Source organism: Camarhynchus parvulus, chromosome 3 (genome assembly GCF_901933205.1).
Source record: "Camarhynchus parvulus chromosome 3, STF_HiC, whole genome shotgun sequence".
NCBI lineage: Eukaryota > Metazoa > Chordata > Aves > Passeriformes > Thraupidae > Camarhynchus > Camarhynchus parvulus.
In genome coordinates this window covers 4,519,778-4,532,449 of record NC_044573.1, presented here as the reverse complement: position 1 = coordinate 4,532,449, position 12,672 = coordinate 4,519,778, and the positions used below count along the sequence as shown (strand labels likewise).

Below are 12,672 nucleotides of genomic sequence, written 5' to 3'. Positions count from 1 at the left end.
AAGTTATAAAAATGGATGAAAGTTTGGGACTGACAGCATCCCTCCTTTTGAATGCAAGAGGGCATTTTTCTTCACCCAGATGCTGACTTTCACCAAATTTGTCACAAGTAAATGTCTTTGAGTCATACTTTTGATGAGAGCTGGTCATATGTTCAAATTTGGAGAATGAAATCCAGAAGTTATCCAACAACAAGTAGTGAAGCAGTGATCAATTCGGTGAGACTTCCTCTGATGGCACAGGCTGCACTAATACAGGGCAAGATTCTGAAATACTCACTGTTCTCTCTTTGTTGCTTTTGAGAAGAAATAAAGGTCTAATGCAATTAAGGAGAATGAATCAAGTAGTTTCACAGAGCTGCAAAATGTAATGCTGTCAACCCACCTCCCTGAGAAACCATTCCTTTAGCAACCCACGCTCTTTTGTGTGTTCTTAGATCTTCTGTAAAGCCCTGAATCCTCCCTAAATTTGACAGCATTGTTCTGGCAGCTGTGGGAAGGGTGATGCTTAAAATTTCCTGTGTTTCAATGGGAATAAAAACTTACTGCCTTAAATGACCACATCTCCTCCTCCTCCTCCTCAGCATGTGCAAGAGGAGAAAACAGAACAGCAGAATCTCAATGTTTTCCTCGAATGTTAATGAGTTTGCTGTGAATGGTTATTTCACAAATCAAATGTTGGATCAATCTGCTTTCCTATCAAAACAACTTAAATGTAGGCGTTATAGTAGGTTGGTTTGTGTTTGGATTTAGTCATCAAGCCAAGCCTGACCTGACCTTTCATGCCAGCAGACAACTGACAGACTTAACCCCAAATTCCACCTGATTCCTGTGCTTTGGTACTCAATAGTTTATCCATCACATTTTTGTTTGAGATGGTTTATGGTTTTGGTTTTTTTTTTGCCATAGGACACATCAGTTCATATGCTCATGTTTTAATTCCCAACATTTTGTAGTTTAAAAGAACTTTGCAATGGTGATGCAAGTTTCCAAGGCTGATTTCCTCATAGCAAGTACTTATATTTACCCAGTGGTTTAGTTTCTTATTATCAATTCAGATTAAAACTTCACAACTACCAACTAGGAATGATTTACCTGAAAATTCTTTCTTTTTATTTATGTATCAGTGAAAATACTTTTAAAAGCTTAATTTAGGCTGAAAAACTTTGAACTTTGTTTTCATGTGGTTTTATTGGTGGCGGTTTAGAGGTTTATTGTCCAACTTAAAAAATAAAAGCTCCTTTCAGAGAAAGAGTCGATAGGTCTTCATGCCCTACAGAATCAGGCTATGACACAAAAATAAAACAAAAAATAACACAAAATCTGAACAATATAGTCTAGCCAGAGGAAAATAACAGGCTCACAATTTTGTATGTGTCACTCGTGTCACTTTATGTAAGCAGTCCGGGATTTTGGAGCACGAGGGACGAATTTAGCTCCTGTGCACACCAAGTTTGACTGCACTCCTGAAATCTGATCTGTGTGGGTGTGACTCACACCCTGCAAGACTCTCCCCTTGCTCAGGGGCTGCTGCACAGGTGGGGGGTTCTTCCCACATGGATCACATCCCTGGATTTGGATCCTGGAGTATAAATGGATCAGGAGACAAGTGCTGTAACCAGGTCACCTCCCTGTGCTATTGTCACGCTGGGTTTTCAGCTATAAAGCCATTAATCACTCAACCACCTGAATAAAGCTCTCAAAGAATCCCTCTTTGTGCCTGTCTTGCCCTTTAGACTTCCAAATATAATCTGTAGTGCTAAATTCCTGCTAGCCAGAAAAGAGGAAAAACTGGGAGATTAAGCCCTCTACAGGTTTCAGTATATTTAGATATTATGTAAATAAGGACTGCAAAAAATACCCTGAAGAAGCTCGAACAGCTTTGAAGTAGAGGTAGCAATCCCCTTAATTTTCATTCAGAAATGAGGAGTAAATTTAGGAATGAGGAAAAGAGGAAGTCTAGTGAAAAAGGTTAGAAGTTTATAATTTAGCCTGAAGAAGAAGACATAAAGGAACAGCAGTGCATTACCTTAAAGGACAGAAAAATAAAATCTGATGTGCATTACCGTTTACAGAAAATAAGGGAAAAATGCTGGAAAGGTCAAATGAAGCTTACAAGGCTTCCCTGATATTCCATGCTCCCTAGGTAACAGCAATAACCTGGCAACAGAAGAAGCATCTTTATTATTTATTTATGTGGAGGCTTTGGTGTCCTTTGGGAAACACTCATCTAAATCATCTGGGGACAGTTTGCAAGTGAATCAGGTCTAGAGTTTGATTCAGATAGACAGAGCTGCACAGCTAAAGATACATCAAGAAACTTTTATGATCAGAAGTAGCAGGGGAGAGAAATGCAATCACACCAGGTTTGAGGAGCAGCCAGGTCGCCTAAAAATGGTGCAGAAAAACAGTGCAGTTTCAAGGTGAAGGATGAATCAAGACAGCAAGGTGGGAGGTTTTGTGCCTGATGGGGTATCCATGTGAATGCCAAAGGCAGTCATTTTGGGAGTGGGAAACATCAGGTGTGTGTGGTGGTGTGAGGTGACAGCCACACACAGAGATAGCAGCAGTAGTGGCTAGTAAAAGAATCAAAAAGCTCATTTCCCACCTATTCTGTACCAGAGATGAACAAGCAGCATAAATAAGGAAGCAACAACTTTCCAATGGCCAGCCCAGAAGCTTAATAACTGAGATGCTTTAACCAAAATTGCTTTTATTGGTGCTGGCCAGAGCCAAGGGCACCAACAGCTCTGCCCCTCCCAACCAGCCTCACCTGGGACCCACCCACGCCCCTCTGCTCTTTGGTGCAGGAGCTCTTCTTAAGCGAGGGCTGAGCAGAGCTTTTGCCTTTAAACCATGGCTGTATTCAGTCCTGGTTTTACTTCTGTTGTGGCTGTGGCTTCCTGCTCCTGGAGGCACTCTGCTGCCCAGGTACTGTGGGGTTGTTGTCACTGATGTGCCAAGGCTGCTGCTTGCAAAGCCTTGTTTGTGCTGGTCCCTGGTGTTCAGCTGCAAGGGCACTACTGCTGGGTTTTGCTGCTTTCCAGTAATAATAATTTTGACTATACCCTTTTTCATGCCATGGCTAAAAACCAGTGTTGTGGGAAAGTTTTACAGTGCTTGGAGTGAATGCTGGGAGGTTTTTAAAGGCTTTATGCCCAGAGGAGGGGCAGAGGTTCTGGTGGTGAAATGTGTTATTGTTATTTTTACAACTGGCTGGAGCTTTGGGAAGTGCAGCCAACTGGTTCTCCCTAGGCCAGTGCCACCACCCTGGAATAACCAGCTGGAAGTGGGAGGGAAATTCAGAACTCCATGCAGGCTGCCTGCATTTTTGGTAATGTGTGCTAAAGCTCTCTTGCTAATTAGCATTTTAGTAACCTTTGGTTTCTAATATTGATTACTTAGACAGCAAAATATTAAATGTTTCACAGTATTACATTCAGGAGTTTTCTGCTAGTTGTCAGGAAATAAGGAGAAAGTTGGACTTGTCTAAGGAAAGAGGGACAAGATGTTATGACAAATAAATGAAATGTCAAAGACTGTAGTGATAAAAAATGTTGCTGTTGCCAGTGCTGGAATCTGCAGGTAGCAAAGTGTCATCAGCACCAGGATAAGTTCCGCTTTCAAGGCTTGTGTGGCTTTTTAGTGCAATAAACTCTACTATAAATCTACTTTTTTACTGGTCTTGCTCTTCACTGCTGCCAGATGGCAGCAAATTACAAAAGATTTTCTGTGTTCTGCTCCTCCTTCTGTGGAATCCTCCTCTTTCAAAACAAAATGGTGCTGATTCCACATTAGAAAAATGTATGATCTCTGTGAAAGGCAAAGATTTGATTTAATGTGCTATATAGGTAAAGCAAATTAAGTTTTGCCCATTATGTTCCTATTCCCTGTCACACTGGAAGCTTTTTGGTTTTATGTGAATATTTGTGTTCTGTGCTGAATTGAGTGGCTGTTTCTCTAATTAACCTGTGTGTCTGGGAAAAATAATTTTGTTACTTTTCTAGGACTTTATTTTGAACCTCCCTGTAGTCTTAAGATCCAAACCTGTGAACAAGTCAGGTTATGCTGTATTACTGTAGAACACAAGGTGCACGTGGATGGAGATTACTTAATGGAGACAGCAAATAAAATTATTTTGATTTTTATTGTAAAGTTGCTGTTAACTTACCTTTATCTCTTGATAATATGACAATGTGAAGTCAAACTGTGATTTTTGATGGGCTGTTCAAACTCCAGGTGAAGATTTTAAAGTCATGTGGAAATTGGAGATGTAAGTTGGTCACCCAGCCGCATTCAGGGAGGGGAGCCCAAGGCAAATTTGAGGGTTTTTTCTTATGCTTTGTTTTCAATGACTTCCTGTAAATGCCTAGGAAAGCTGCTCACCTGTGCCATGGATGGTGGCAACACCAGTCTTGGAGGAGGAGATGGTGCCCTTTGGACACTGCTCTCTGCACGTAATTCTAATCTGAAATAGAGATGGAAATAACCCTCGTGAGGGCTCCGTGGGAGCCGCCCCTTAGGGACCTGGGTTCCCGTCCCTCACGGTTGGAGTGTTTTCCAGCCCTCGGGGTCGGGTGCTCTCCCCTCATAGACGCAGCGATGTTTTCCCTTACAGGGAGAGCTGTGTCACCCTTCGCTGTCAGGTGTTTTCCCTCAAAGGGAGAGCTGTGTCACCCCTGGTTGTCAGGTGTTTTCCCTTGCAGGGAGAGCTGTGTTTCCCCTCACAGGAGGAGCGATGTTTTCCCTCACAGGGAGAGCTGTGTCACCCCTGGCTGTCAGGTGTTTCCCTTCACAGGCAGAGCTGTGTCGCCCCTCGCTGTCAGGTGTTTCCCCTCACAGGAGGAGCGATGCTTCCCCCCGCCGTTGTCGGCCGTTCGCTCCTCACACTTGGGGCTCTCTTCGGGGTGCCGTGGCCCGCCCCATTTTCACGAGAGGCGGCCGCTTGCGCGGTAAGCTTGAGCCTCTCGCGCTCCCGTCCCGGCGCCGCTGGTTCGGGGAGCACCGGCGGCTGCCACAGCGGCTCTTCCTTCGCTGCTGCCATGTCCGCCGCGGCCAAAGTCTCCGGCGCACTCAAATCCGTGGATTACGAAGTGTTCGGGCGGGTGCAAGGTAATGGCGGGCTGAGGGGGCTGCCGGGCGAGGGGCGCCGCGCTGAGGCGGCGGCACCGCGCGTGCGCGGGGCGGGAGCGGCCTGAGGGGAGGCGGGAGCCCGCACCGCGTTCCCGGCGGGACGGGAAAGTTTTTTGGTTGTGTGGTTTGTTTGTTTTTAAATTTTAAATAGTTGTAAATATTCCCCAGCCCTTAGGCTCGGCTCCCCCTAGAGCACAGGCTGCTCTGTCCAAAGCAGTTCCCGTTCTGCTCGTGGCTTCTGTCAGCGCGGTTGTGTGGAAATGCCCCTCCCGTCCTTCCCATTCACACCCCGCGGCGTTTTCACTTAAATACGCTTATTATTTCATTTAAATACCTGAATGTGTGAATATAATAATCGCGTGACGAAGGGAAGGCTTAAACACAAGTCCTGATCGGTTTCCCTGATATTAACGCCACTGAAATTTACATAGTAAAACACCATGGGGTGACTTGCATGCACATCATTGCTCCTTTATATAATCTGAAATTCCTGCAGGTGATATGCTTTGACAGGACTCTAATTTCTTTTTTTTTAATTTATTTTATTTTTAGGTGTTTGCTTCAGGATGGTAAGGCAATGCTGGATTTGCTAGCTGCTTTATGGTATGATGTTTCCAGTGCTAAAAATAAGGCAGCAGGTCTGTGGAGTGTAAATATATCCAGCCTGAACTTTGGTTGGATGGTTAAGTACTCTGAGTAGACTTAAAATGGTTTGATATTAAAATGGATTTTTAGATGCTTAATAATGTGTTGCTCGTATAGATTGTGGTTTGGATTGCTTGTGATGTAACAGCCACAAGAATGTTGTAACACCTTGATCTTTAGAAAGGTTAAATATGAAACAAAGTGCTTAAGTTTAATTTTTCAAGGGGCAACTCAGTGCTGTATTTAAGGAAGGTTACTGGGAAAAAATGTGCTACAAATAAGCACTTTGTGGCTCATTCCCTGAGCAAGTGACTCCAGCAGCTCTGAAGTGCAGCAGGTGGTTTTGCATTTCACAGAAACCCACGAAACAAGAGGACACAAAAGTGAGAATAGTGGTTTTGTCACAAAATAGTGCCCCACGCTTAATATTAAACCTGAGAGATTTTATGTATAGTTTATATTGTGAAATAGTGCCAAGTGGAAATGAACAGAGGACTGCAGTGGAGTTTGCCTTGGATTTAGTTATTCTATCAAGAAGAAAGGGTGAGTCCAAGCTTGCTGTGCCTTGTTTTGAGCTGATCTGAAGCTGTGTGAGCACACAGCTCAGTACCAATCCTGACCTGCTCTGCAGTACTGAGGAAAAGGCTTGGACCTGCATTCCTGTGCTTTTGGGCAAATTAGTTCGGAGAAGCTGCTCATAATCACCTTGGAAAACACTCTTCATAGTTAGCACCACTTTTTCATTGGCTACATCACCCCAAAGGTTTCAGGTTTTGTCTTTTGGAATGGGTCATACAGACCTGAAGTTTGGCTTTTGCTATTTGTGAATTTCATCACAACTGGGTGGCTGGGAAACCATAATTTCTAAGTATTGCAGAAATATGCTTGTTTTTCCCCTAGCTATTAGATTATGGCCTTTGATGTTGCTTGTCAGTAGTGCAGCAGCTGAGGGTAGGATTTAAAGGGTGAAAGCCAGGTGGAAAGGATTTGTTGGGGAGCTGGGAAGTTTGTACATGTAACAGATTTAATGAGTTTAAAAACTGTTGTGATTGAAGGGTCAGATGAGCAGTGATAGGAGCTATGGAAAGGAATAAAGCAGGTACAAGGGAATGGTGTGGGATTAGTGCCGTCCTTTGTGATCAAAACCTTGTTCTTTTTGGAAAATGAGCTGTGCCCGCTGCAACTCCAGAGCTGCCAGGAGCATCTGAATGCCTGAGGATGAGCATCACTCATGGATTTTTGTTTTTTAAGTGTAGCTCTTAACAGCTGGGCAAATGCAAGTGGGGGGTGAAGTGTTCTGTCTGTGCTGGCACTGACTGTCCTCTTTCATTGTTTCCCAAATCAGTACACAGAACAGGAAGCCAAGAAATTAGGAGTGGTTGGCTGGGTTAAAAATACCAGCCAAGGAACTGTGACAGGCCAAGTTCAGGGCCCAGAAGAGAGAGTGAATGAAATGTAAGTATTTCTGTGTTAGTTTTTTTTTCTTACTCTCATAAAAGTCATTTACAAAAGTGTTTTTAATGCAAATTGATAAGTAGATCTGTGTGTCAGAAATGTAACAGTGTTTTCATTTGGCTTTGCAGGTGAGGAGGTGCTTTCTTTAAGCTGTGAACAATCTTTAACTTGAAAAATACTGTGTTTTCATTTCTAGTGTCACACCGTTTGTTAGTGCATTTCCATCTTCATTTCTTGTGAAATGAAAAAGTCTTTATTCATGTGACTAAAGATCTGATTTTTAATTAATCAAAACCTCTCTTGAGGTTTTAAGAAAATAAATTGAGGAATATCTTGAAATGTTTTCTTAGTCTGTGCTTATAAAACAGTTTAAAGAATACTGGGTTTAAATATGATTTTTTTTCTGATTAAAAAAAACTCCTAATACATAAATACACATTTTGGCCAAGGCCTGCAGTCTCTGCCATTTGGAAATGAGTTTTGAGGTATTTTGGTGTCTTTTAAAGAATGGGTAATAATTTTCATTATGAGATTGCCAGTTTCCAGGAGCTTAAAGCTATCAGCGAGGAAATGATGCCTGGAAAAACACAAAGCCTGATTGAGTTACTTCCAGCTATCATTTTTTGCAAGTGTGTGCAGGGAGATTGTTGGGAATTTTTAAAAAATCCTTCAGGGGTTTTTTCCCCTCAACAAAGAATGAGTGAGGGCAGAACTTTCCTTTTCTAGATAAATTAGCAGTGCACGTTCTGCCGACACTTTCCCATACAGGAATTGCTTCAAAACTGAACTTGGATGAAGAGAAGTTGGCTTTGTGCACACAAAAGTATTCCAAATTCTAGTCAGGAGATTTAATTGATTTCCAGTCATTTTCCTTGGTTTTGTGCTTAACATGAGGTTGCTTATCTTGAGCTGCAAAGCATTTACGAAGCCAGGGAAATATCACTTTTTTTCTTATATCAAGTTTGCACTTAATTTTTGAAAGAGTTTAATATCCAGATCTCTTCATGCTTTGTAAATGTCAGTGTTGGTGCCACGTTTTTATTGAACTTGGAACATGAAACTGACCACGTAAGAAACCAGGGTTTGTTTACTATTTCTTGTCCTACTTTTTCATTGAAAAACACAGATCCAGAAGAAATAAAAAGTTGCTTTCAGTTGCTGCTCCTTTATTTCATGTTGGAAATCAATCTGTTCCTCTGATGTGGGAATAATGTGGCAATGTGAAGTCAAAGTGTGATTTTTGATGCATGGATTATTAAATTTGGGATCCTGGAGTAAAATTCTGAAATAGGAAGTGTTTTCCTTGTGCCCTCCAGTGTATTTTTGCCATTAACTTGTTGAAGCTGTATGTGAAAAGGGAACTCTTGTGTATAAACTGCTCCTTTGAAAGACCCTTATTTCTCTCTGCTGGTACTAGTGAATAATGGATCAAAATGGTTTTGAGGTTTGAAATGTTTTTTTCAGCTTTTTTTAAAATAATGCTATAAATTCATAATACTGTGTTCTCAGATTTAAATGTTATTTAAAATGCCATTTCCAAAAACCAAAATAACAACAAATAAGGATTGCTTCTGCTGTAGGAAATGGATACAAACCATTTTTAACAATATCATTATTTAATAATAGCATTTTTAATAATAATTTTTAATAGGAAATTGATACAAACCATTTTCAATAACCCTAAACATGTATTTGTATTCCAAATGTGATAAATCACCAGGAAAAAATTCCATTACCAACTGCCTATACATGTTCTATAGGTTTGTGCTTTAGCTTTTCAGGACTTAAAGACACTGTGATGACACTTGTTAAAAATTTGTAGCTCCTGCATGGTCAAGGAAATCAAACACTGCTGAGAACGAAGTGAATGAATCAATAGTCAGATATTTCAGAAAAGTTTCCTGGTGATGTTTGTCACCCTATGAGAATCTTTCCAGAGCAGCTTGTGCAGTGTCATTTAGACCAGTATTTTCACACTTGCCCCAGCTTTTCAATTAAACATGAAGCACAGAACAGATTAAAAATCACGTGGTGATGGTGATAAAATTTCTCAGTTGTTTTGCTGGTTCTGGGTTTTTAATGTTAATTTACTTTAGGGGGAGGTAGTAAACATGTTTTGGTCTGTCCTAAACAATATTTGTCTCTTTATGATGCTAAATAGTCAAGAGCATGGACTAAAAGGAGTAGGGATGCCATTGGAAAGTACAGGTGCCCCACAGGTAAATAGGCAAAGCAATGTAAGAGGGAGGAAGAGAAGAAGGGATTGAGGGGATGGTGAAGAGAAGGAAAGTGTAAAAAATGTGAGGAAAAGCCCATGAGGCTCTCCAGTGTTGCCAGAAGCATGGATTGACTAATAAAGCCTGCCTTTGTTCTGGAGCAGCAATGCAGCAGACCTCTAACCCAATGGTTTTCCAGCAGCTCCCCATTTTCTGCCCCTTTTTATTCTATTCTTGTATCACTGATTCTATTGGGAGGCACAGCCACAATGTGTCCAGTGCATGCTCGACCTCAAGAAGCATTGGCTTTACATAATTTATTTTTTTGTGCAGGTTGCAAGGTAAGATCTAACTTAAGAGGAACAAGAGGATGAGCAGACATCAAATGTAGTCATGCTGAGTTACTTTGGGAGGTGCCATGGAGCAAGCAGCTGAGCAGGGGCCTCCTGGCTCTGCAGAAAGCAGTGTTAAAATTGAAATAAGTGTGAACAGCTGGGGCCTGGGAAGTGCTGCATGTACAGGAAGTCATATCCCTGATTGGGCCATTCATTTAGTGTTGAACATGGATATGAATTTCTTTGGAAGTGCTGGGAGGCTGTTTCATTGATATTCTGTGGTGCTAAAATCTTATCCCACTGAAAACTGGCAGAATGTACCAACCTCCCCAAGCCTCAGATTGCAGTGGGAATGTTGCTGAGCTGCAGGAAGCCCAAGGCAATAGATGAGCACTCTTACATATTTCAATTTTGCATTGTTTGGTTGTAATGAAAGCCTTCTAGGTTCTCAGGGATTAAGTGACTTTTATGTAAAGTATTTTAAAGCAAATTTTTGAATTGGGAGAACTTGTAGAATGTTTTAGAGGGTGTTTTTAAGAAGTCTTGAGAACCTTTTACCTGTCAGCTTGTTTTGGTATCCCTTGGTTTTTAACTCTAGATGGAGCTGTTGGTTCTGAAGATGCTCAACCATTCATGCTCTGTTTGCAGGGAATCTATTTTTAGACTGTTATGCTAGAATCCATCTTTTTCCTCACTGTATTCTATAGTCCTGTTCCCTTTGCTGCTTCTGCTCCACACAGATCACACCCCTTATCCTTAGCTAAAAAAAGCTGATTTTCAGAGAGTTTTACCTGTCAAGTCCCACGAGAAGCAGAACTGCACAATTTCTGTAACATAATAAGGTTTTATGGTAAAGTGGAGGCCTTTTTTTTGGCAGCCAAGGTATGAACTGATGATAAAAAATGGGGTAGAGGAGTGTAGTGCTTTGTTTTATTTAATTTTTTCCAGGAATGCTCACACCACAGGATTTTACATTGTATTATCTTGTGCTATTTCTTCCACTTTACCCATTAAATAAGGTTGGGCTCTGTGTAGTCATGGTGGCTGTTGCCATAGCAACCTGCACTGACAGGCTGGAAGTTGCTTTCCTGGGAGAATTTTTTAAACTTCGATGACAAATTGCTTAGTTATCCATTAAAAAGGGAAGATAAGAGTCTGTAGAGTGCCAAATTCAGAATTTACTCCAAAGATCCAAGGCTTCAAATCAGGCTGACACTTGAAAATGTGAAATCTTAGGGTATTTCTTAAGCACAAGCACATAACAGCCCAGTGAGTGTTCTTCCTGTCTCTAGGGAAAGGCAGGGTTCTAAATATAGATGGCTTGTCTTGGAAATGGGTTTTAATTAGGAAACTAATGCTAATTTCATTTGAATATTGTATTTTTTATTACCAATGTCAGTTAAGAAAAATTAATATTAAGATTTAACTGACACAAGACTTAAATTACTGTAGTGTATAAATGTGTAGAAAAATCTAGATTTTTACCATGTAGAAGAGAATGAAACTCTGTATTATCATATTTGTCATTGTTTCAGTAATCAGGTGTAGCCATGGTTCTGGTCTGTACCAAGAGACATTGAATAAATACCTTTTTCTCCAATTTAATTTTTTAATTGGTTGCAGAGAATAGCCCTTAAATGGAACTAAATGCTACTAAAAATCACATGTGGGGGAAAAAATTCTAGATTTTAATACCCAATTGATGCTTAGTTATAAAAGTGAACAGATTTTAGTCAGTATTTTGATATTTTTCTCCTTTTTAAAAGGATATTTTAAAAAGTATTTTGCTCAAACCAGAAGTGTTGTTTAGGAGAAGAATCCTTAACATTGATTTGCACACAGACTTGTTGGTGAGGCAGGGATGTGCCCCAGCAGGATGGCTGAAATATTCCTGGGATGTGCTGTTCTCAGGAAGCTGACAGGGACAGATTTTGGAGAAAGGGCAGAAGGAGATGAAAATCACATTTTAAAATATTTTTTTAACTTTGTTAAAATGCAAACCAGTGAGAGGTGTTAGATTTGTTCTCATTTATGATGGTAATGAAGAACAGTTTTTACATTAATCACTGCTGAAGGTGATTCACAGTGTTTCAGTAAATCAATAGCAAATGACAGGAAAATATGATGGGAATGTTATAATTCAGTGTAGCTCCAAATGTAATAATATTAGGTGTTCAATGTTTGATTATATTTTTTGTTTAAAGGTAAGACTAATGTATACTGGAAAAGTAAATTAGGCTATAACTTTTGTGGGTAATAAAATGGTAAATGGGATTCTTTCTCTTTTCATATTGAATGTTTGAGGTATTAATTTCTTCTCTATAATTATTTATTGCTTAAAATTGACAGTCTAATTGTGAATTATTGTAGTTACTGGTCCTGTAAATGAAATTTACTGAACTGTTACTGATGATAGCCTGGGAAAAACAGGAGTAAACCATGTTCTTTGGGTTTTTTTAGTCATATGAAATTAGATGAATGAACTAATTCATTTGTTATAGCAGCTGTACTCTGTTTAAAAGCCAAGGAATATTTCAGGTAAGTCAGAACGTGGAGCTTTTGTTGCTGAGAATAAAGTGAGCGAGCTGTTTAGCTGAAGGGGAGCTGCCTGTGCTTCCAGCACAAACCCAGAGGCCCAGGGGCTCATCTTGTGCAGTGTCCTAAGGGAATTCCTCTGTCCCTCTGGGGCCCAGGAGAAGGCTGTTTTCCCTGTGTGCCCCCAGGGGCTGAGGGAAGAGGTGTCCCTGTGCCCTGAAGGTCACCCAGCCCACCAGGGACAGCCAGAAATAGCCCTGGCCTCCTGGCACGGCTCCTCTGCTTTCCACTGCACTGGATGTGCCTGTTCCCTGCAATGCCTTCAACCACAAAAGCTTTTAGCCATGCTTGGGTCT

General features: G+C 40.9%; 1 protein-coding gene across 1 annotated transcript in view; it reads left to right on the top strand.

The window, feature by feature from the left end:
• Positions 1-4,831: 4,831 nt before the first annotated feature.
• ACYP2 (acylphosphatase 2) overlaps positions 4,832-12,672 on the top strand; it is a 31,941-nt gene continuing 24,100 nt past the window's right edge. The window contains exons 1-3 of the mRNA XM_030945548.1: positions 4,832-5,109; positions 5,683-5,699; positions 7,121-7,230. Of these exons, the coding sequence (XP_030801408.1) occupies positions 4,848-5,109; positions 5,683-5,699; positions 7,121-7,230 (389 nt within the window). The 5' untranslated portion in view covers positions 4,832-4,847. The remainder of the gene's footprint in view (positions 5,110-5,682; positions 5,700-7,120; positions 7,231-12,672) is intronic.